The sequence below is a fragment of the Cyclopterus lumpus genome, chromosome 8 (assembly GCF_009769545.1).
Source record: "Cyclopterus lumpus isolate fCycLum1 chromosome 8, fCycLum1.pri, whole genome shotgun sequence".
NCBI classification, from domain to species: Eukaryota; Metazoa; Chordata; class Actinopteri; order Perciformes; family Cyclopteridae; genus Cyclopterus; species Cyclopterus lumpus.
Window position 1 is genome coordinate 7,555,875 of NC_046973.1, and position 23,727 is coordinate 7,579,601.

Below are 23,727 nucleotides of genomic sequence, written 5' to 3' on the forward strand. Positions count from 1 at the left end.
CATGGAACTTTTATAGTTCTTACTCGAAACACTGAATTCCAAACTGACCTTTTCAGTTCTGACTTAAAGCTGCATGTGCAAAAGAAAACAAGGAATCTTCTGTTTATTCAGTCAAATTGTTGACCGTGCGTGATAAAGGTGGACTGTTAGTGGGGACTTGAAGGTCGAGACGCTGAAACATGTCCTGTGCATCATAGTGTATATTTAAATATATACTTTTTTTTTTTTATTTACTTTAGTTTTAGGATACTTTATTGGTTGTCATTCCGGCTGAGCTCATGAGATTTTGCAGATGTTGCGCTTGAAAATGTTATTTCAGTTGAAACTCTTTGGACTTCATTGTGAACTGTAACTTCCCCATGTGCAGAAACAATCAACATGGTTTTACATGATCGTAGCCTTTGTGAATCACATGGTAATGATTATCAAAAATGTACCAGAATATTCTGCTGTCTATAAAGAGACAATAGTTGCCACTTTCTATCTATAACGTATAGTATGGAAATGTAGCTTGAATCAGTTAAACCTTGTTCTCCTGTTAAAATATGTGTTTCCCTCCTGTAAAATACACAGCATTAAGATGTTCAATGTAATTTGAGAAAAATGCACATAAAAAAAAAAGAATCAGTTTTAAAAGTTCAGTAAAGCCTGTTTATTAATGGTCAGGATTTTCTTTTAGCGGCAAAGTGTGTTTTTAAAATATCACATGTTAACAGCAACATGCCATAATGCATGGGGTACTAGACTTACAAGTAGCACTGGGAGCACTGCATGTCTTATAATCATGAGCAACTATTGGAGTGACCAGATTATGTGCTTTGTTTGTTTGTAATAACACTGTAATAACTGTATACGGTGTGTAACGTGGCTGACTGACGGTGGAAGCATGATGGATACTGCTGAATCTAAAGAGTGCAAGTGAGCGTAGGTTGAAGAGTGAACATTCTGTATGTATGCCAAATAAATAACTGACAATTATAAAATGCAATCGCTTATTTTCTATATGTGTGTATATATATATATATATATATATGGATATACGTATATATATATATATATATATATGTGTATATACATATATGTGTATATATACATATATATATATATATATGTATGTATATACATATGTATATACATATATACACGTGTGTATGTATATATATATATGTGTATATGTATATATATGTATGTATATATATATGTATATGTGTATATATATATATATATATATATATATATATACACACACATATGTATGTATTTCAAAATCACTACCTTCTGCTACATTCATTTATTATTTGCATACATTTTGTACAATGGAATCTTTCCAATCGGAGCACAACTAACATCTAATTTACATATGCAGTATTAATAGTACATTTAATTGTTTTTCGGAATGCATTGGGAGCTTCAGGTAGAGCTGCTCATATTGGTACTGGATTCTTGTTTGGGGTTTAGCCTCCCTTCCACTGACATTGAGCCAGAGGAATGAGTAGATTCCATAGACTCGTCAAATATGCGTACAATTAAATAAATCATCCTTAGTGAGGCCAACCTCATATCACACTGCTTCCCATCACCCAGACCATTCAAAATAGTAAAAGGCAGCCAATGTTAAAATGCATTGCAGGTGTATTTTGGTTTGGGACGTACATCCTTGTGTTCCCTTTTTACAAAAAAATAAAATCCATAAATAAAATGTAGGACCTGGAGACGAAGGAGTGTCTCACTCCAAACATCTCTATCCTTCAGGGTTTGTGGAATGAAGACGCTTGGTGGGGTGACTGCAGAGAGGGAGGGACAACAGAGCAGCTTAGGAACCTCCGATTCCTGAGGAGGGAGCCGCTGTGGAGGTGGTGCTGCTGTTCTGGCCTTTTCCTTTGTGCCTCTGGCCACCTCTCCTCCTCCCACCTCCTCCAGTCTTTGGCTGTGAGAGATAACACAAACACCTTCAAGACCAGAAAACATTATTCACTCCAAATGTATTGAGCTATGAACTCAACTAGTAAAACACAATCCCCCCTCTTCATGTCCTCCACTTGTCTTGTTCCTTGGGCTTGACCCATTTTACCTTGTTCTCTTTGTTGCCCTCTTTTATCTGAGGCTCCTCATCTCCCTCTCCCTTAGGAGGCCGGCCACGCAAGCAAAGGACGGCGTGTGTGTGAAGGAGTGACAGTTAAAGTTCAGGATGAAAGAAGACAAAGCAGGATGTGTTGCAAGACAAAAGGGAGGAGGACACAGAGCAGTTAACAAGTTAGAAGAGAGCAGCAATGTTAGGACACAAGAAAAAACGGCCGCACTTCATGAAGTCACTTTTTAATTGACTGCTGTCTCACCGACTGTGTTGCCGACTGTGCTATCGTTGCTACTTCATCGTCGGCTGCCATGGTGCCGTCCTCTTTTCGCGGCGGTGCCCTCTTTGTAGACTGCATTTTGATTTGTGGAGGTTTAAAATTGGATGGTAAATTATTGGTGGATTGCAGCAGCTGCAAAGAATGGAGTCAATATTTGAGTCTGAGCAAGATAGGAAGAGAATCAGCTACACATGATTTTTTTTTTAATGCTCATTAAAACAGCAAGTTCCACATTTCTCAGCCTGAAACCATATCTGGGAAGGATAACTCACAAGGAAGTCGGTGTAGTAATTATCACAAAGACATGGCCTTTATTTAAATTCTTTGCAACAATTATTTGTCTTTTCTACAAAAACGTTGCTCTTAAACAAGGAATATGTTATTTTCCTACTCTTAAATGCCGGGTGAAAATATATTGGTTACATAACATGGTTATAGTGGTCTGTGCAAATGGGATTACTTAGTTAAATATAATGAATAATCCTTGGAAATGCTATTTTCTGCTCTTACCCTGTGGAAATTGGCCATCAGCATTTCAGATAATTTAATTATTTGGGCTTTAGGCACTGGCAAATCATTGTAATGGGGAAAATACATATATTTGAACTACTATAGTCATGTCAGCATAAGGCCTTGTTCCGTTACCTTAGTGATGGTGCCCACAGCCTTGGTCCGTCCCTCCCTAAACACCAGCCTCTGGTCGCAGTGCAGGTACTCTGGGGTTTTGATGAAGCGGAAGTGGACCGAAGCCTTGTCCCCTGTCCGTAAGCAGTCTCTGTTCATAGACAAGATGGTGGCGGTCTGCCTTATGCTGCCACAGTGGACTGAGTGGTGGGTGAGGGAAAAAAAGAATAATAAATGACTCTTATGCATACTGCAAGATGATACACCAAAATACACACATGCACTTATTGCTTAGAAAAGGAAAATTGACTGTATCTTTCAGAGTTGGATCGATAGTGTGAGAAACGCCTGCAGCTGTTACTGATCTCCTCGGTGTGGCCGGGGCTCAGCTGCAGAATCCGTAGTTCTTCCACTTCCCGGTGACTCACTTGGTATGAGGAAGAACTACAGAGTGCTGCTCTCAGCTTCAGTAGCTGTGGGGCGCAGCGCCGCTATAAAACATCCTTGTTCTCTTTGCTCGTGTTACTTTCCAACCGTGAACATGGCCTCCCAAAGTAGTGCAGAGATGTTAGATAGGTGTTATGGACATGGATTTTTTACAGAGTTTTGAGTCTAATATTCAGCCAGAGATAGGCAGTGGGAGAAATGGTCAGTGCAAACCAGAGTCTGAGCTGCTGAGAGCAAACTACTGGTGGCCTTTGCTCAAATTGCTCTCCGATGCTGAAAGAAATGGACTCTTTCTGCTGTAATGAATGTCAGGGTGGGCAGGCATGCTGTTGCCGATGACAACCCAGAGAGAGAGAGACGCGTGAGCGTTGCTATGCATGAAGGTTTCCTCTGGAAACGGAACAGAGGTGTGCTGGAGACCTTTTAAGGGTCCCAAAAATAAAATGGATAAACTAAACTAAGATCAGCAGGGTGACTTTGAAATGTTTGTTTCTAATTCAATGGTCTTCCTCCTAAAAAGGAGTGGAAGTCACCAACAAGCCACTGCAAAAAGGCGGCTCATCCATGAGCAGCCGACACGAGGGAGAAAACCGCCTGTAGAGTCGGCATTCTCTCACATCTTACTCTGTGAATTAAGGATTTCGACCAAACCATAGTTACTGATTAACGGTGAAAATACGTGTGGTATTCAGTTTGAATGAAGTGTGTTTTATGGTGCGTTAAGGAGGCAATGAAGCCTCGTCATTGTGTCTTTGTTACCCACCCATGGCCTGGTATCTGGGGGATATCGTGGTCGGGTGATGCAGTACCAGGATCTCAGCCTCAAACTCCCAAGTAGCCTGCGGGCACAACCTCGGGGAAACCATTACCATGCCCTTTCTTATGGACGAACGCTTGATCTAAACAGAGAGTTGTGCAATGGGAGGGGTGAAGATGACAGAAGGGAGGGCAACAAAGAAAAACGTCATGTTCTTTAACACTGTTGTACGATCATTTCTCAAGATTAGATGTAAGCATCTTTGGAGTGTGAAATATGGAATAAGTGAGGGCAATAAACAAGACAACAATAGACAACCTTCCCCCAAAAACATGACTACTGTACATGGACTGAGCGGCCAGGTAATAATTCATCATAACAAAACAATGAAAGCAGTCCCACACCTCCCCACTAGATGCTGCTGTGGGAGATTCTTCCCTTCCTACCTTTTTGAGGGAAAATGAGGCAGTCTGGCCCCCTCTGACCTCCTTCACAGGCATTCTCTTGCGGTGGATGGATTTGACAGCAATGGGGATGAAGCTGCCCAAGGGGTCTGGCCCTAGTAGCATTGTGTCATTCAGGCGTATGAGTCCCCGTAAGGTTGTTCCTGACACTACTGTTCCCACTCCCTGAGACATACAGAACACAACCGGTTGTCTAGATAGCATTCTGTGGGTGATGTTAGAGCTTTGCACCTGTAGCAGTATATGCCTCACTTATATAATGCACACAGTAAAATGCATTTAGTGCTCAGAGTTTGTCACTGGACCATACCGGTACAGAGTACGTGTCGTCTATCTGAAACTCAGCAGGCTGGTCGTCATGGTAGGACGTCCTGGAGGAGAGCAGGTTGAGAAACATCTTGAGAAGGTCCATGTTCTCTCCAGACACATTGGAGATCTGGAAGATGGGGCACATCCTGGAGGGGGGGTAAAACACACACAGGTTTACAGAGGATCATTTTACAGTTTACTCTGAATCCGACTGGGACAGATTTATTACCTCTCCGAACTGAAGTTTGAAGCTGTGACTATGACGTCGTCCTTGTTCTGAACCAGCACGGGGATCTTCCTACAACCGGGGGACTTCAGTAACCTCTGGAGCAGCTTCAATGTCTCTGGTAAGAGCAAAGCAAGAGCACAACAATTATTATAATGCATGTAGCCTTATAATAAGCATAGCCCAAATGTTTTGATGGTCTGGTTTTGTGAGCAAATGAAGTCAGACGGCATATCAAATGACAAATTACAATCAATGGGGCAACATCATACAGGAAAAGATAACAGCATATTGAGGCATGCTTTAGCTCCTCCCATTGTTGCATTGCGTTTTCAAATGTGAACGTAAAATGTGTTATAACTCCACAGGACTGACCTTGCAGGATGTTGGCTGGACACATGTCTATCTTAGTCACCACGACAAACACAGGCACATTCAGGGCTAAAGCCAGGCCCAGGTGCTCTTTGGTCATCCCTACGATACCTGCGTTACTGCCCACCTGGTGAGAGAGAAACATTTATTCATATCTTATTCAAAGAAACGGGGAAACCTCTGTTGCACACAGTGGACAAAACACCCTTCTTCTCACCATGAGCATGCAGAAGTCAGGCAGGTGTCCGGTCATCCCAAACACAGTGGTCTTGAGGTATTTCTCATGGCCAGCCAGGTCGATGAAGGTAATGACCTTGGAGGACTTCTCACAGATTTTGGTCCAGTCCAGGCTTCCTCCGTGACTATCTGGCTTGTTTACCACCTAGACAGACAGGGGCGGAGTTATATCACACCATTTGTACTAAGTGCTGCTTCACAATAAGGTCAAAGCTAGGAGTGCTATTAGATGAATGTTACTTGCACACATTAAACAGTAAGCATGTCTTTGTTTCCCATCTCTCTCTTGGTTGTTGTATTAAGTACTATAAAGGCTAAATAACCAGTACCTAGTGCTGTTGAAAGGCTCCCGAGGAAGAATACCTGAACTCTAATTTATGATGCATTAATGGTGCTATTATATGATATATTAGCTGGTGCACTTCTCGTTTCCCTGGATGCCATCCTCTACATGCCTGTTCCCTTCGCTCCTTCCAAAGATAAACCTGCTTCTCCTACTCTTACGGTCAATATTTTACTCAGAATGTCAATGCATTTGGAAACCCCATTGTGTGGCACTGAGCTCAATCATATCAGTAACTTGCTTCTCTGCTCTGTCACCTCTCTAGCCCTCACCTGTCCCTCCTGGTCAAACCCCAGGATATCGTTGCCCACACTGCTGGTCCTGCCACTCTCCATCTCGTGTTTGTGTCTGAAGAGCTTTTGGCGGGCAAAGCCCCTGCCATTGTCCAGCTCTCCGTGCGTTAACACTCCCAGCAGAGTACTCTTACCAGCATCCACGTTACCCACGACTGCAACCCTAAGGGATAGAGGAGGATTCAGTTACTTTGTGACACGTCTCATAAAAGAAGGGGTGACCAATGAAGTGAAAAAGAAAGGAACTATCACCATAGCAATAGGTACTGTGCATGTTCCTTATAACCATAAGACCTTTTTATTCTAATCTCTGACCACTCACCTGACCTCCAGGAAGTCCAGCTCACCCATACGTCGTCGGATCAGATAGTCACGAACCAAACCCGCAGCCTCATTCCGCTCTCGGAGAGTAATAAGGTCGGCATCCACTTGCTCACACATGGAGCGCACTGTGGCTGCTGAGGCCTCCATGTCCTTCTCCTCCAGACCCCAGTCACCACCGTCTATGACGCAGTGGTGGAGGCCCGAGGAAGGGGAACAAGAAGTAAATAAACAAACTTACACGGTTTTGTAAAGTGCATTGAAAAATAGGAAGAAACATGTCTGTGTTTTCGCACCTGAGCCCATCCCGACCACGTAGATGGTCTCTCCACATCCCTCTTCCATTCGGTCCCGTAGCTGGTGAAGTAACGAGTCATACTGCTCTCCATTTGGGCTAACAAGTGCCAGCTATTGGGTTTGTCCATGTGGGGAGGAAACAGAGAGAAAATTGGCCATTGTTGGAGTGGTTGTTCTACAATAAATGTACGATCAAAAGCAAATCATTTATCCAACGAGTTAGAATTGTAACAGTTCAGCTCCACACCTTCTTTCTGTTAATAGTTGTTTTCTTTATCGGTTTGTCTATTAACTCTCTTGTCATTTCAGACCCGGTCATTCACACCTGATCATCCTTCATTCCCTTCACCTGGTTCTCACGCCCATCTCACCTGCAACCCATTCCCTCGTTAGTCACTCACTACTTAGGTTCCCTCACTTGCACTTGTCCTATGCCAGATTGTCTTGTGTTTTGAGACCAAGTTCTCCAGTGTGTATTGGTCATATTCTGTTCAGTAAAGGACTATTTCTTACTACCTCCGTTTCGTCCATTGTGCTTGGGTCCCTGGTCTTCGATCCGTGACATTACAATCTGGCCAGTCATGGACCCAGCACCCCCTTCTGCAGCAAGCAGGTTCGAGAGGATCGAGGATGCCCTCCAGCAGCACGAGGCGCAGATGGTCCGCTTCGCCGCGGAGACGCGGCAGTCCACAGCAGCCCAGGAGCGGGCTATGGAGGCGAGGACCACCCAGATGCTTCAACTGACAACTGCTCTGACCCAGCTCGTAGCCTCTGCGCCGTCTCCTGTCTCTCCGTCTCCTGCCTCTCTGCCGCCTGCTCCAACGCACGAGCCTCGTGTGGGAACCCCGGAGCGCTACGCGGGAGAACCCGAGGGCTGCAACCCATTCATTACGAACTTCTCCATTCTGTTCTCTCTGCAGTCCCACACCTTCGCCACAGAGGAGGCTAAGGTGGCCTTCACCGTCAACCACCTGACTGGCAGAGCGCGACTTTGGGGTACTGCTGAATGGGAGAGACGTACGCCAGCTTGTTGTTCTTTCCTGCTGTTTTCTGCGGAGCTTCGCAAGGTGTTCGGGGCGGTCTCCAAGGGTCCAGATCCAAGCGGGGGACTAGCGGAACTGCGCCAGGGGGACCGGACAGTTGTGGATTATGCCCTAGAGTTTCGCACAAGGGCACGCCTTAGCGACTGGAACGAGGCAGCCCAGTGTGAGGTGTTTTTGACGGGACTAGCGGATTATGTTAAGGATGAACTGATCTCTTTTGATTTGTCTGCCAACTTGGATGGCTTGGTAGAATTGACTTCCCGAGTGGACAGACGCATCCAGGCAAGGCGACAGGAGCGACGCAAGGGGGAGACAGATCGTCGTGTTTTCACCCAGCGTCGAACTTCTCCAGCAGCCACCAGCTTCACCTTGGGGTCCCAACCAGGGGAGGTTGAACCCATGAAAGTAGGGCGCACCAGTCTCACCCGGGAGGAGCGGGAGCGTCGTCGGCAGGGAGGTCTTTGCCTGTACTGCGGCCGGGCTGGCCACTTCATATCCCGGTGTCCAGTAAAAGGGCGTGGCTCACCCGTAGCAGGGGAGATACTGGTGAGCCGAACCACAAGACTCTCTCCCCACCAGAGACCCCTTTTCCACGCTCAGCTGCTGCTCGCGAATGGATCACAGACCCTCGCTACATTCATTGACTCTGGCGCTGACGACAACTTCATTGATGAGGACCTAGTCCGTCAGCTGGGTATCGAGAAGGTACAGCTGCCTTGTCCTGTTCCAGCCAACGCTCTGGACGGCCACCTCCTAGGGACAGTGACTCACCAGACCACGCCAGTGCGCATGCTTCTGTCCGGTAACCACTATGAGACCATTAAGTTTCTTGTCCTGCGGTCACCCCAGCATCCACTAATCCTGGGGCACCCCTGGCTCCGCCGCCATAACCCTCACATTGACTGGGCCACAGGGGCCATCCTGGGGTGGAGTGCATCCTGTCACCTGATCTGCCTGAAACGGGCTTCTGTACTTCAGCGGCCCGCTTGCCCCAGCTCTGCGTTGGACTTGTCAGGAGTGCCTACGGAATACCATGACTATCGGGAGGTGTTCAGTAAGATCAGGGCCTCATCTCTGCCTCCACATCGGTCCTACGACTGTGCCATTAACCTGCAACCAGGCACTACCCCACCCAGGGGCCGCCTGTATTCCTTATCTGCACCTGAGAGAGAGGCCATGGAGACGTACATCGGTTCCTCTCTAGCTGCTGGGATCATCCGTCCCTCTTCTTCACCTGCCAGTGCGGGGTTCTTCTTTGTTGGGAAGAAGGACAAGTCACTTAGGCCTTGCATTGACTACAGGGGCCTCAATGACATCACGATCAAGAACCGCTACCCACTCCCACTCATCTCTTCTGCCTTTGAGTTGCTCCGGGGGGCAACCATCTTCACAAAGCTAGACCTGCGTAACGCCTACCACTTGGTCCGTATCCGAGAGGGGGATGAGTGGAAGACAGCTTTTAACACCCCCACTGGGCATTATGAATACCTTGTTATGCCCTTCGGTCTGACCAATGCCCCAGCCGTCTTCCAGGCCCTGGTGAATGATGTGCTGAGAGACATGTTAAACAAGCAGGTGTTCGTCTACCTAGACGACATTCTTATTTTCTCGAAGTCCCGAGAGGAGCACATTCACCATGTCCAGGCCGTCCTTCAACGTCTCCTGAGGAATTCTCTGTTCGTTAAGGCCGAGAAGTGTGAATTCCACGCCTCTTCTGTCCCCTTCCTGGGTTACATTGTTGGACAGGGGATCGTGCAGATGGATCCTGCCAAGGTGTCAGCGGTGACGTCCTGGCCCATTCCAGACTCACGGAAGCAGCTACAACGATTCCTGGGGTTCGCCAATTTCTATCGGAGATTTATCCGTGGCTACAGCACCGTGGCTGCCCCACTCACAGCACTCACCTCATCCAAGGTGCAGTTCCAGTGGTCACCCTCGGCTGAGGAGGCCTTCCAGACCCTTAAAGCCCGGTTTACCTCTGCCCCTATCCTTCAGGTCCCCGACCCAGAGAGACAGTTTGTTGTTGAGGTGGACGCCTCCGAGGTAGGGGTGGGGGCCATCCTTTCTCAGCGGGCTGCCAGTGACCAGAAGCTCCACCCATGTGCCTTCTTTTCTAGGCGGCTCTCACCTGCTGAGAGGAACTACGATGTTGGTAACCGAGAGCTGCTTGCCGTTAAGCTGGCCCTTGAGGAGTGGCGCCACTGGCTGGAGGGGACCAGTCTGCCATTTTTGTGTTGGACTGATCACAAGAACCTTGAATATATGCAGTCCGCCAAGAGACTGAACTCTCGGCAAGCCAGATGGTCTCTGTTTTTTACCCGGTTTAACTTTTCCCTCTGTTACAGGCCCGGTACTCATAACGTCAAGCCGGACGCCCTGTCCCGCCAGTTTGTGGGCAAGGGGGATTCCACCCCTTGCAATGACAATATCCTTCCTGCCCCCGTCTTGGTTGCTGCTATCACCTGGGAGATAGAGGAAAGAGTCAAGGCTGCCCTGGAGTCCCAGCCCGGCCCGAGTTCCTGTCCCCCTGACCGCCTGTTCGTTCCCCAGACCCTGAGGTCCGAGGTCCTCCAGTGGGCCCATAGCTCCAGACTCACTTGCCATCCTGGGAGCCAGCGTACTAGGGATGCTTTACTTTGTTACCGGCCTCCCACTGTCCAACAAGCACACCACCATCCTAACAGTGGTCGATCGGTTCAGCAAGATGGCCCACTTTGTGCCCTTGCCCAAGCTCCCCTCGGCCAAGGAGACTGCGGAGTTGGTTCTGCATCATGTCTTCCGGCTTCACAGCCTACCCACGGACATAGTCTCTGACCGGGGTCCTCAGTTCACGTCCGTATTCTGGAGGGAGTTCTGTACACTAATCGGGGCCACAGCCAGCCTGTCATCTGGATTCCACCCCCAATCTAACGGCCAGACTGAGCGCAAGAACCAGGAGATGGAGACCGCTCTACGGTGTTTGGTCTCCGAGACTCCAGCATCCTGGTCCCAGCAGCTCCTGTGGGTGGAGTATGCCCACAACACCCTGACCAGCTCTGCCACTGGAATGTCCCCGTTTCAGTGTGCCTACGGGTTTCAACCCCCATTGTTTTCTGCCCTGGAGAAGGAGGTTTCCTGCCCCTCGGTCCAGGCCTTCGTCCGCCGCTGCCACCGTACCTGGGCCAAGGCCAGGGTTGCACTCCTCAGTTCGGCCAACCGTTACTCCGCAGCAGCCAACCGGCGCCGCTCCAAGGCCCCCATCTACCAGGTTGGCCAGAAGGTGTGGCTATCGACCAGGGACCTACCCTTGTGAGTGGAGGCGAAGAAGTTGGCACCCAGGTTCATCGGACCATTCGAGATCCTGAAGGTCATCAATCCTGCAGCGGTGAGGCTCAAACTGCCCCGGACCATGCGGGTCCATCCCTCGTCCCACGTCTCCAGAATAAAGCCAGTTCGGGAGAGTCCACTGGTCCCTGCTGTACAGCCTCCGCCGCCACCGCGGTTCATCGAGGGAGGTCTTACCTACACGGTGCGCCGCCTGCTTCGTTCCCGCCGTCGTGGAAGAGGGTTACAATACCTGGTTGACTGGGAGGGCTACGGTCCAGAGGAGAGATGCTGGGTCCCGGCCCGACACATCCTGGATGCCCCTCTCATAAGAGCGTTTCACCGCAGCCACCCTGATCAGCCCGCTAAGGGCTCTGGGCCCAAGGGGGCTACCGAACCAGACGCTGTTTCCTCTCTCCCATTGGCAGCAGCAGACATCGGGGAGGATGAGGAGCCATCTTCTGATCTGGAGAACTCACCTGCCGATGAGGAGAGGGCGGAGATGTCTGAGGAGTATTAGTCCCCCCCAGATCCCCTCTGCCCACCCGGTGTGGCAATTGTTTTGGGACGTCGGGAGCCGTCCCTTAGAGGGGGGATTCTGTAACAGTTCAGCTCCACACCTTCTTTCTGTTAATAGTTGTTTTCTTTATCGGTTTGTCTATTAACTCTCGTCATTTCAGACCCGGTCATTCACACCTGATCATCCTTCATTCCCTTCACCTGGTTCTCACGCCCATCTCACCTGCAACCCATTCCCTCGTTAGTCACTCACTACTTAGGTTCCCTCACTTGCACTTGTCCTCTGCCAGATTGTCTTGTGTTTTGAGACCAAGTTCTCCAGTGTGTATTGGTCATATTCTGTTCAGTAAAGGACTATTTCTTACTACCTCCGTTTCGTCCATTGTGCTTGGGTCCCTGGTCTTCGATCCGTGACAAGAATCGAGTGTCGTTCACTGTTAAACAGTTGGTGAAAGCACCAAATATGCTTGCTTTCATGAGACACAGGGACTTCAAAGTAAGCAACACTTGGGGGCAGTTTTCCCTCAGTTCAGACAACTATCATGTTCAAAATATATGCCGCAGTAGAAAGTAGGCTAAACCTAGAGGGGATGGGAAGTTCAAAAGCTGCTCTCCACACACAAACACAGCTGTCTCTCTTCCCATGAAACACCTCAAGGTTACATGTGAACCCAGTGATGTGGCCTTACAAAGATTAAAGGAGCTAAATGCAAACTTCAGAGCTTATCCATCGCCTTTCAAATGGTTCTCAATGCGCCGATGGCTGACCCCGGGGGGCGCTGCTATAACGGTGCTAACGGTGATAACAACGGCAACAGTACTGGCAGAGCTAACAGTGGTAACTTGGTGGGTGACCGCAGGGCGCTATGCTTCAACCATGACACAGTCCTACCAGCTGCAACCGTCCCATGAGAGCAGAGCAGCAGCGATGAGGCTCATGGAAGAGGTTTGCCTTCAGGGCTTTCTTGTAGAAAGCGTCTAGTTTAACTGAAACCATAATATTTTCCTAAATCTAAATCTATTTCGCCTTAACTTAAGGAGATTTTTGGCAGAAAGTCCTGAACATTTTGTATTAAAAATGACCCCCAATTTTGGAAAAGCAGTAAATAACAAAAGTTCTAAATGAATCAATAAAGCTTCATAGTCTCAAAGCTGCTACAAAGTACTTGGCCGTGGTGTACTGTGAGTTTCCTACAAACACAAATTACGGGATCAAGTTCTTTATAAATTAAATAGTGTCCAGAGGTCCGGTATCACTGCCATGAACGGCTGACCACTCCCATTTGAACTTTCTGGTTTTTATTGTTTTATTTAAACAGTCACCACTATTTTCACTTTGATGAGCTACAAATTCAACAAAAGTATTAGTTTTGTCAGGATGACCTTTTTAAATGGGAAAAAGAAATGTACCTTCTTGTTGTGAAAGTGTGGAAGTTTTGCTAAAATTTAAACATTTTAAAGTAAATTTGAAGGTCATGAAGCACATCATGGTTCAGTATTATCATTTTAGAAGAAGTATTACAACACAGCTCATCAGAGGGGTACACAAACCGATACAGTTGACAGGAGCCAAAGCTGCCTTCTTGATGCAACCCTGTGTAATGTGTAATGTGATACATTGTAATGTGTAATGTGATACACTGTAATGTGTAATGTGATGCATTGTAATATGTAATGAGATGCAACCCTGTGTAATGTGTAATGAGATGCCACTGTAATGTGTAATGTCATACATTGTAATGTTTAATGAGATGCAACTGTGGAATGTGGAATGAGATACATCGTAATGTGTCATGTGATACATTGTAATGTGTAATGAGATGCAACCCTGTGTAATGTGTAATGAGATGCCACTGTAATGTGTAATGTAATGCAATGTAATGTTTAATTAGATTGAACCCTGTGTAATGTGTAATGAGATGCCACTGTAATGTGTAATGTAATGCAATGTAATGTTTAATTAGATTGAACCCTGTGTAATGTGATACATTGTAATGTGTAACCTGATACATTGTAATGTGTAATGTGATACATTGTAATGTGTAATGAGATGCAACCCTGTGTAATGTGATACATTATAATGTGTCATGTGACACTTGCTGTCACTCTCAAACAGGTTTACAGTGTAAATCTCTTCCTTGTTCGACAGGTCTGACTACTTAACTTTTAACAGTTAGACATGGAGCCTGATGGTCTTTTCTTTCTTATTGATCCATCAGGCATTATTGCTGCTTGTGGTCCAGCAGGCTGACCAGACCATTATCTCGTTGCCTTGTATTACATCAGCCTGTGTGTGTGTGTGTGTGTGTGTGTGTGTGTGTGTGTGTGTGTGTGTGTGTGTGTGTGTGTGTGTGTGTGTGTGTTGCTAAACGCACCATGTCACGTCAATATTATGGTTTGTTTGACAACAAAGTCTGCCATGTTGCGCTGCCTGCCTTTTTAGACGGTAGCAGTGTCACCCGGTACACGTTGTCGCAGCGGACGGTCCCGTGTGTTTCAGACAGATAACTTGAGCGTTAGCCGCAACTAGCTCCGCTAACGTCAGCCAACGCGACCCCCAGAGCAGAGACACCGGGTCTCGTCTTTTTGGTGACGTTACTCATGTTAGTCATTGGTTACATGACAGAATGGTGCAACGCATGTTCGGTAATTACGACGCTATTTAACGCGCGATAAACGCGTATCTCCGTTGCCATTCATTCATTCCCAAGATCAGCCATAGCGTCCACTGACGTTAGCTTGCAGGGCCTCGCGCTACCTTGTTGGTGAAGTCGACCCCGCGCTCCTCGAGCTCGCCGTTGAACATGTCTCCGTCGTCGAAGCACTCGTCCTCGGCGTCGTCCCCGCATCCTCCCCGGTCCGGAGCAAATATACTCGCGGGGACTAAGGCGTCGGCCAGCGGTATGGAGCCCGGGCGTATACCTGGCTCGTGCGCCGCTGCCATTGATGCCATCTTTATGCCAGCCTCGCAGTAATAAATGTCAAAGCTGTTGTGATGACGGCTGGCAGCAAAACACGCGCACACGCTGGAGAGTCCACGGCGAGCTGCTACGCTGAATACGTGGTCTATGAGCTACGGACAGGCACGTCACATTGTTACACCTCACTTGTGCTGACAACGACCACAACGTGCCACTTATTTATGTGCTGTCAGTTCACATTCAGGTCGGTTAAAAGTCAATTGACTCCACCTTATCAATATTAATAGAGAAGGAGTGAGTCAGCGTGTGTACACGCCTTCTTTACTTCCGGTTCACCAATAGTCTGAAAGTGAATGTGAATATATTAGCAGTGGACCAATAGCAGTGAGGGGGTTGTTCATATATTTGTGGACCAGGCCCTCGTTGAGCAGCAGGGTTTGTGCAATGGTGAAATCAGAGTGTAATACTCCTGTACGAGTGTTTATGTAATGATTACAATTCAAATATCTTTATATAAATATATATGTATATATATATATATATATTTGAATATGCCGTAATTGAGGGTTAAGGTAAATTAGTATCAGCCCATTCAAAGTTTGCATTCATTGAAATATATATTTCCCTGTTCCTGAAACACATCTTTATCTGTGAAATAATCACTCTCTTAGCCTTGTTGAAGTTTGTTCTGACAAACGGGCGAGTTTTATAGTTCATAAAAGTTTTAAATAGTTTGACATAACTAAAACGATTTTTTTTTCTCCAAATCAGTGACAATGAAATCCTAGGTATTATTCCCAAGAAAAATGCCTATGAGAAACAAAACACCATCAGAAAAAAAGCCCTATTTATATTTAGTTAAAGTAAAACTAATACGAACTTTCAATCCTGTCTGAGAATGATGCAATCAGGTGTGTGTTGAAGGGTCACATTACACATTACAATGGTATTACAATGATTTCACAGAGTTGCATCAGGGAGACTCTTCCCTTGTTCATCTTGTGACTCCTGTCGGCGTGTGTCTGCCTTTAAGGTTGTGTGTAGCATAATTTGAATACTTGTGTGAATATAATTCATACAACATGACACTGCACATGTACTACTCTGCTCTGTACCATTTATCTTAATAGAGAAATAATAGTCACAGCATATAAAGTAAATAGTTTTCTTAATTCTAGCCATAATCTAATGACATGAATGTTTCACACTTTTCTACAATAGGAAACTACATTTGACCCATTTCAATTTCATACTGGGGATGATTCTGAATTAATTATTTATAAATACATGTTTATTTATCAAGATTTAATTAAATTTGATTCCCCAAATGATTTACTTTCTTTGTCAATGTAATTTTACCACCCTGCTAATTAAAGTAAGAGTGAAAACTCCATGACAGCTCTCAAATATATAGCTCGGCCGTATTCCAAATGTCTTATTATTCTAAACATAGTATCTACATCTGATTTGTAGGTGATGTTGTTCCTTACATGAATGAAGCTCAATCATCTTTTAAGGCCTACAATGTGTGATCTTTATTTTTCAAATGTAAGCGGTACGTTTGAAGGTTTGAAGTGTGCTGCAGCCTTCCTCTTAGTGACGTGTGAGAGCTGGATAATCATGACTGAACATCCTGTTTTAATACCAGCGATGTTTCAGCGATCAAGTTCAGAATCAGAATCAGAATCAGAAACCGTTTATTGCCAGGAATGTTTACACAAACGAGGAATTTTTTTTTGGCGGAAGGTGCAACATTAGACATGACAAACAACAATCAACGCGACAGCAACAATGCAATGTGTGTATTAACTCAAGTATAAGATAAAGTGCTCGGACAACAAATAACGTTAAAGTGTTTAGGTGTGTGTTTCAAGTGACATGTGTGTTTAAGTTAAAGTGTATGTTACATGTGACGTGTGTTTAAGTTAAAGTGCATGTTAAAGTGACATGTGTGTGGAGGAGGAGGAGGAGGAGGAGAGAGGAAGGATGAAGAAGAGGAGGTAGTCCTGGGCGTGACAGAGTCAGTCAGTGGCCCGGGCTCCATTGATGAGCCCGACTGCCGACAGGAAAAAACTTTTGGTGAGGCGGGAGGTCTTTGTCCTGATGGACCGCAGCCTCCTACCAGAGGGGAGGGACTCAAACAGGTTGTGTCCAGGGTGGGAGGGGTCAGTGACAATCTTTCTGGCCCGCTTCAGTGACCTAGAAGTGAACAGGACCTGGAGGGATGGCAGATTGCAGCCAATAACCCTCTCGGCAGAGCGGATGATGCGCTGCAGCCTGCACTTGTCTTTGGCCGTGGCTGCAGGGTGCCAGACGGTGATGGAGGAGCAGATGATGGACTCAATGATGGCAGTGTAGAAGTGCACCATCATTTTCCCTGGCATGTTGAATTTCCTCAGCTGCCTCCGGAAGACCATCCTCTGCTGGGCCTTCTTGGTGATGGAGCTGATGTTCAGCTCCCACTTGAGGTCCTGGGTAATGATGGAGCCGAGGAAGCGGATGGACTCCACAGCGTCAACGGGGGAGTCACACAGGATGAGAGGGGCGGGTGGGGCTGCATTCTTCCTGTAATCCACAACCATCTCCACTGTCTTCAGAGCGTTCATGTGGTGTTGCAGCCCCTAACTGTGACCACTGAAGGGCAGAGAACACGCGGGTATTTAACTACACTCAGGTCAACTGTCCACTTCACCTGAGGTCAAAGCAGACACCATACCAGTCATTTCCATCAAAACTCTCAAAATATTACAATTAAAAGAGAAAGCTGCTTGTGTTTGCACCGCCAAATGTGTAGGTGGAGAAAGCAACTTTAACATGGTAGAATGTGTGTGTGCGTGTGTGCGTGTGTGTGTGTATGTGCGTGTGTGCATGTGCGTGTGTGCATGTGCGTGCATGCATATGTGTGTATGTGTGTATGTGTGTGTGCGTGTGTGGTGTGTGTGTGTGTGTGTGTGCGTGTGTGTGTGTGTGTGTGTTCCTCCGCTGTTTATGTGAAAGGTCTCTTTGTGATTAGATCTGCTGACGGTCTTAAGACTGAGTCTTGGGGTGCAAGACAAAAAATAACATCTCTGTGCCACATTCAACTTCTGATGCAACCAATAACTCAGGCTGTACTATCTGGTGGATGTTTACTGAGTAACTGTGTAGAGTGAGCTTGCTTCTTAGTGACATAATGTAAAAGCTGATGTGTTGTCAGTAATCAGCAGGTCATCAGTGTTTTAACCAGCAGACATCATTTATGAAGACTTCATTCCCCTCAGATTCCTCTCACAGATGTGTTTACACTGAAAACTGCAACCACATACATACTCTGTGTGTGTGTGTGTGTGTGTGCACACCAAAGAGATACTTTCTTTTTTATTTTTACAACAAGAATTAAACCCTTGAGGTGATCCAACCCATTCATAAAGCTCCTTGTGGCATTAATCTAAATGGCATTATGTTGTATCACACTGCAGTGCTAGTGTGTGTGGCTCATTCCCCCATTGAGTCACAGCAGCTGGATGTCAGCTGATGAAAGTTTTAACTTTTGCCCACTGTGAGTCAGAGATTCAGATCATTTTGAGAAGACTCAGTTTCAACATTTCACTTTGGCCTCTTTCACTTGACACTGAAGCTGACAGCCTGCTCTCACATATACAGCTATGTACAGTACGTGCACATTACGGCTTTTGGCTGTGCCAAATATTTAGTTGTCTCCATGGCAACAAATACATTTCTATTTGTGTCTGTCACTCTAGTTCCCCCCTCACAGTCAGACTACACACCACCAGGTTACAAAGTAACAGTCTGATGTCAACAAATCCCCAATTACCCTCCCTTCACCAAGGTCTGCAATCACTTGTTAAGCACTAAAATAGTTATTTGCAGACTATAACAACACTTTGACGTCATTGGTCGGTGTTCTCTGGTGGCCTGATTGTATTCGCTGCTTGAAATGCCACTGAGGTTGAAGGAACCTCCCACACTGTATATATCCCGAGAGGGTGCAGTGAGTCGAGGCCCTGCACCACTCTCACTTTTTCTCAACCCGACTTGAGTGACTACATCAGCAAAGATGAATCAAGTAAGTAACATTTTAAAGCTACTACTACTGTGCTCCTGCACTGCTTTTCCTCTGTTCTGATAATCGTGTGACTCAGATAGACGAGCGCCGTCATCTCCTATTTTAAAAGTGGCACCGACAGCTGGTTGAGTGTCAGCCCACACGGTCAATACATCTGAACCGACTGAACTTTACTTTAACTGAACCAGCTCCCTGCACATCATTTTAGCTGCTTTTTTATCTTTTGAGAGGTCTTTGAGAGTTTTTTTCTTTTGAGAGGCTTCTTGGATTGCCTTTTATGGTCAAAGTATTCTCGACAGAGCACACATGCATGCACATTAGTCACCTAATAGAAGCAGCCAATGCATTGAAAAAAGCCTTCTGTTAAGGTCTGTACATTCTTCCTGCCAAACGTGGATTACACTGGAACAGAAACGCTTTCTAACATTTGTTAATTTCAGTTCAATCATCTCTGTCTCAGCTGAATATGGCCAGCAATGCATTCTGGTCGCTTTGGAGTCATAAACTCAGTAAATTGCAATAAGGCCCTGTATCATTCTGGGTTTTTGGTGGAAACAGGGATAAACATGCGATTGGAACGGGCACTGCGAGGCGGGGGGCAGCGGGTTTATATCACATTAAAGGATGTAATTAAATAAAGTCATCATGTGGAGTCGAGAATTGATGCTGGCATGCTGTAATTCTTACGTTTACCTCTCGGGGTGAAAAAGGCAGCTGTCTTTTTTCCCCATGTGATTCTATCAGGGAGTGATAGAATCCTACATTGAAAAGGTCTATTTGGTATTTGTATTGTAGAAATTCCAGCGGGATCACAGATATTTTAGAGTTAAATAATTCATAATGCTGTGTGTTTGAATGAATTGGCATCTCTTATACAATGCACCATTCAGATTCCTTTAGACAGCACTGTATGGGAGTGATGCAGGGCGGCCCAGCCCCACACAGCTCAAGCCCCAGTGCCATGTGTCACACACACACTTAACAGTTGGACTCTAGCATGGAAAGAATGTCGAACCCATGTCATCCTATACCTCCATCTTCCTCAATCAGTTTTTGGTTTTATTCCAGATATATTCTCTCAAGTTCTGCCAGAATCAACAAACCGCCAGCAACATATACATCCACCAGACCACGGATTATTTAAAGTGGTGTTCAGGTTAACAATATCACTAAAAGTCTCTGCAAGTTTGTCTGCCTGAACCGCGTAATCATTCTGACTCTGAACTTGATCAACTAAGTAAACTGCCTTTAAAGTTTGGTTTCTTGTCGACTGTATTTAACACTGTTAAGATTAGCAACAAAATTATTTATACTGTCCCCTGGAAAGTTGCCTCAGATCAACCTCTGAAAGGCAGTGATGCATTTCAATTATATCTAGTAAAACTCACAATAAAAAAAACTTTTTTACTTGTTACTTGTCGCTGTTTGACTCTGCTCAGACTCAGATTTCATCCAGCCTCTCAGAAACTTCTCCTTTAACTACATTGACAAAACTTGTAAACCCGCAAAGGGCTGCTATGTTTGTACCTGTTGCCCTGGCGACAGTTACCAGTTCCCCAAATACATAGTTTGACAAAGTGACAGTGGTGCTCTGTGTTTCATAACCAGATAATATATTGCTCAAGTGTAATTTCCACACAGTATTCCCCTGCCACATGTACAGCAGCAACCGAGCTGAGGTTTTTTGCTGGGCTCAGCCTTTTTTCCATCGTATTGCACTTAGGAAAATATTACTCAGTTTAACGGTCGTCCCCTATCATTTTTTTCAAAATGTTTAGCCTCTGCCAAAATCCGCATAGAGGAAAAAAGGCCCATGACAACGGTGGGACAGGGAAGAGCTGGAATCTTAGACCTTGATGGGAGTCTTGATGGGAGTATAATTAAAAACACATGTTGTGCTATTTCTTAGGATGAAGTGAGGATTGGAGAGTTGGCTGGAGCTACTGCCGGTGCGGTTTATTGCCTGGAGCTGCAATGATAATTGGATGTATAAAAATCCAGTAGTATTTCCACAAAATAACGTACGACTATATCCTCCCCCTGTTTTTTCTTGCACAGGGTATGATCATAAAGAGCATGTCCTTCAAGGTCGGGCAGACACTGACCGTTGTTGGAGTCCCCAAACCTGAGGCCACAAAGTAAGTACGAGTGGCTGAGGCCGATAAGACATCTTCTTCCTTCATTCTTCTTGTTCTTGTTCTTGTTCTTCTTTCTGTACTTCTTCAACTTTCCCTGTGAAATGCTGTGACTCAACACGAGGGCCAGTCTTTTCTGTGTATACTCACAGAGGTGGAGGTGGAATCTGTAATCAGTTACAATCAGGGAGTACCTATAAACTTCCCCTCATAACGTGGGCTTGATGAAGATAATTGTTAGCAGATGACAAAAGCACCCACACAACTGCTGAGGTTTTCACAATAGTTTGTGCACTTGGTGTCCTCTTTCACGTTCTACATATAAGCAGCCATTTAAAAAAGTAATACATCTTATTGTTTCTTTGTGCCATAGCTTTGCAGTGAATATTGGCCCCAATGAGAAGGAGATCGTGATGCACATCAACCCTCGTTTCAACGCCCACGGAGACGAGAATGCTGTGGTCTGCAACTCTTACCAGAATGGCAGCTGGTGCGAGGAATACCGTGAGGGAGGCTTTCCTTTCCACCAGGGAGAGGAGTTCAAGGTGAGAGCATGTGTGTGAGTGTGTGTGAGTGTGTGTGTGTGTGTATGTGAGAGTGTGTGAGAGTGTGAGTGAGTGAGTCTGTGTGTGAGTGTGAGTGTGTTTGTGTGTGTGTGTGTGTGTGTGTGAGTGTGTGTTCATGCTCCTGCACGTTTATTTTAAATTTTAAATTTTAAAATCGTACAATGACTCTTCCTCTTCTTCACTCTAGATGGTTATTGAATTCACCGCGGCAGAGTTCCTGGTGACTTTATCGGACGGCTCTGTGATACACTTCCCCAACCGCATGGGGGCCGAGAAGTATTCATACATCAGTTTCGATGGAGAGGTTCGCGTCACAAGCTTCGAGATCAAATAAACCTCCACCCTCCCTGGAGTTTTGGATTGAAATTCATGTTTTTCTTTTTCAATTAGTTTAGCATCAGGTCACTTATAGCATGCATTCTTGTTTTATCCCTCCCAGACATTCCAGATGTATAACTGAGTGTAGATCTTGCCTTTACAACATGTATTAAATAAAGCACGGCCTTGATGAAAGTGGACTTGTGTGACTCCTCAATAAACGTGTGAAACAAGCACATTATCTCTCAACAAGCCCCTTGCTTGTGAAACACAGACATTGGATCTCATTTAAGATCACTGCATTGAAACCTTCACACGGATTGCTCAGCATTCACATGAAGAATAGAATGTAATATAAAGCAAGCCTTTAAAAGCATCCGGACGAGCTGCAAGGGGACACACGGCCGGCTCCCATCACAGGCCACAAACCATTTAGATTCATAATTAGCATCAGCATTCATTGAGACCACATCCTGCCTCCTATCAAACAGCAGTCTTCATCAGTAGAGGAGCTTGTGAAGGCAGACTGGAGCCGCTCGTCTCTCGGCTTCCTCTCAATTCTTTTGACCTGTAGATGTTCACAGGGATCAAGACATGAATCCTCAAGCCATAAACCCACATCCATCCGAGTTTGGCAGGAAAACCTCAAACATTCAGCCTAATCTTCTCTTTCTTGTTCTGTAAATTGCTTTTGTTTATGTACCTCACAAAAGTCAAATAAATATAAAAAAACACAATTAGCCATGTTAGCCAGTAGATGGCGCCGTTGCTATATTAATGCAATATACTGTAAAATGTGAGAAATGTTGTCAGTCACAGGTTGGTTACAACATTGAAGTGACACATTATTTCACAGGGTTGAATTCACAGAGGAATTGTTTGTGCATGCAGAAATTGTCACAGCACTTTTTCTACCATCAGCTGGTGTCAGAACTTGTGATTCCATATTGATTTGACCTTTTTTATAAATCGTTGACATGCAGTCTTAAAATTACATAGATATACAACATTAACAGAAGCCAAATGACTTTCTGTGACGATGGTCCAACTCAACTCTGTGAAGAAGAAGAAGAAGAAGAAGAAGAAGAAGAAGAAGAAGAAGAAGAAGAAGAAGAAGAAGAAGAAGAAGAAGAAGAAGAAGAAGAAGAAAGTGAAGTGATATCTTAAACAACAATCATAACATCTGACTGGCCTGTCTATCTCCGGCTGAACAGCACATGCATGGGATGGCACAGAGATGGACATGAAATCACAGACGTTTCAACGAGACACCTTTTTTATGTGTGCGTGTGTGTGTAATAAGTATTATTATAATCTACTCTGATGCAACGAATGGCAATGTGTGTGAGGCTGATTTTAGGAGAGATGGATTGAAAAGTGGAGGTGGAAAACAAGTTCCCATGATCTGATCCTTCCAGACAAAGGAAGGGGGCGACTATGGGTCAGTGGTTAGCATGCCCGTCTTTCAATCAAGGGCTTGGCAGTTCAATCCCCGCCCTAGTCAATGTGTCCTTGAGCAAGACACTTAACCCTGCATTGCTCCCCGTAGCTGTGTCTATGGTGTATAATGTGTCTTTGAGTATCTTGAAAAGCACTATATGGATTATTATTATTATTATTAAAGGCTGAGGGGCTCATGCAGGACGACCTTTCCTTTCTTCTTCGTCAGGACCATTAACAGCAGTGACACATGAGTGTGTCTGTGGCTTTGAAGCATATGGTCAGTCTGACATGCAGGACGTGTGTGTGTGTGTGTGTGTCTGTGTGTGTGTGGTAATCAGTGCTCTGAAGCTACCTGGCAGTGTCAAAGGT

The 23,727-nt window shown here is 45.6% G+C and overlaps 2 protein-coding genes across 6 annotated transcripts; one reads left to right on the top strand and one right to left on the bottom strand.

Annotated features, from left to right (window-relative positions):
* Positions 1 to 1,276: 1,276 nt before the first annotated feature.
* On the bottom strand, positions 1,277 to 15,095 carry gtpbp1 (GTP binding protein 1). Of its 5 annotated transcripts, none has more exons than XM_034538640.1 (14): positions 14,668 to 15,095; positions 7,044 to 7,155; positions 6,749 to 6,929; positions 6,406 to 6,589; positions 5,771 to 5,935; positions 5,557 to 5,680; positions 5,185 to 5,299; positions 4,957 to 5,101; positions 4,629 to 4,811; positions 4,189 to 4,264; positions 3,000 to 3,178; positions 2,337 to 2,486; positions 2,072 to 2,122; positions 1,277 to 1,927 (listed from the first exon to the last, which is right to left on the bottom strand). In XM_034538640.1, exons 1-14 carry the CDS (start codon positions 14,860 to 14,862, stop codon positions 1,814 to 1,816), a joined length of 1,974 nt encoding a protein of 657 aa, XP_034394531.1. In that variant the 5' UTR covers positions 14,863 to 15,095; the 3' UTR covers positions 1,277 to 1,813. The 5 variants fall into 5 exon arrangements, with proteins under 5 accessions (XP_034394531.1, XP_034394530.1, XP_034394527.1 ...); XM_034538639.1 differs by having other exon boundaries at positions 2,337 to 2,426; positions 4,189 to 4,324; positions 14,668 to 15,094; XM_034538636.1 differs by having other exon boundaries at positions 4,189 to 4,324; positions 14,668 to 15,094.
* A 3,672-nt stretch (positions 15,096 to 18,767) lies between these two features.
* Positions 18,768 to 22,115, top strand: lgals2a (lectin, galactoside-binding, soluble, 2a). The gene is made up of 4 exons (XM_034539218.1): positions 18,768 to 18,896; positions 20,955 to 21,034; positions 21,405 to 21,576; positions 21,785 to 22,115. Exons 1-4 carry the CDS (start codon positions 18,888 to 18,890, stop codon positions 21,929 to 21,931), a joined length of 408 nt encoding a protein of 135 aa, XP_034395109.1. The 5' UTR covers positions 18,768 to 18,887; the 3' UTR covers positions 21,932 to 22,115.
* Positions 22,116 to 23,727: the final 1,612 nt, after the last annotated feature.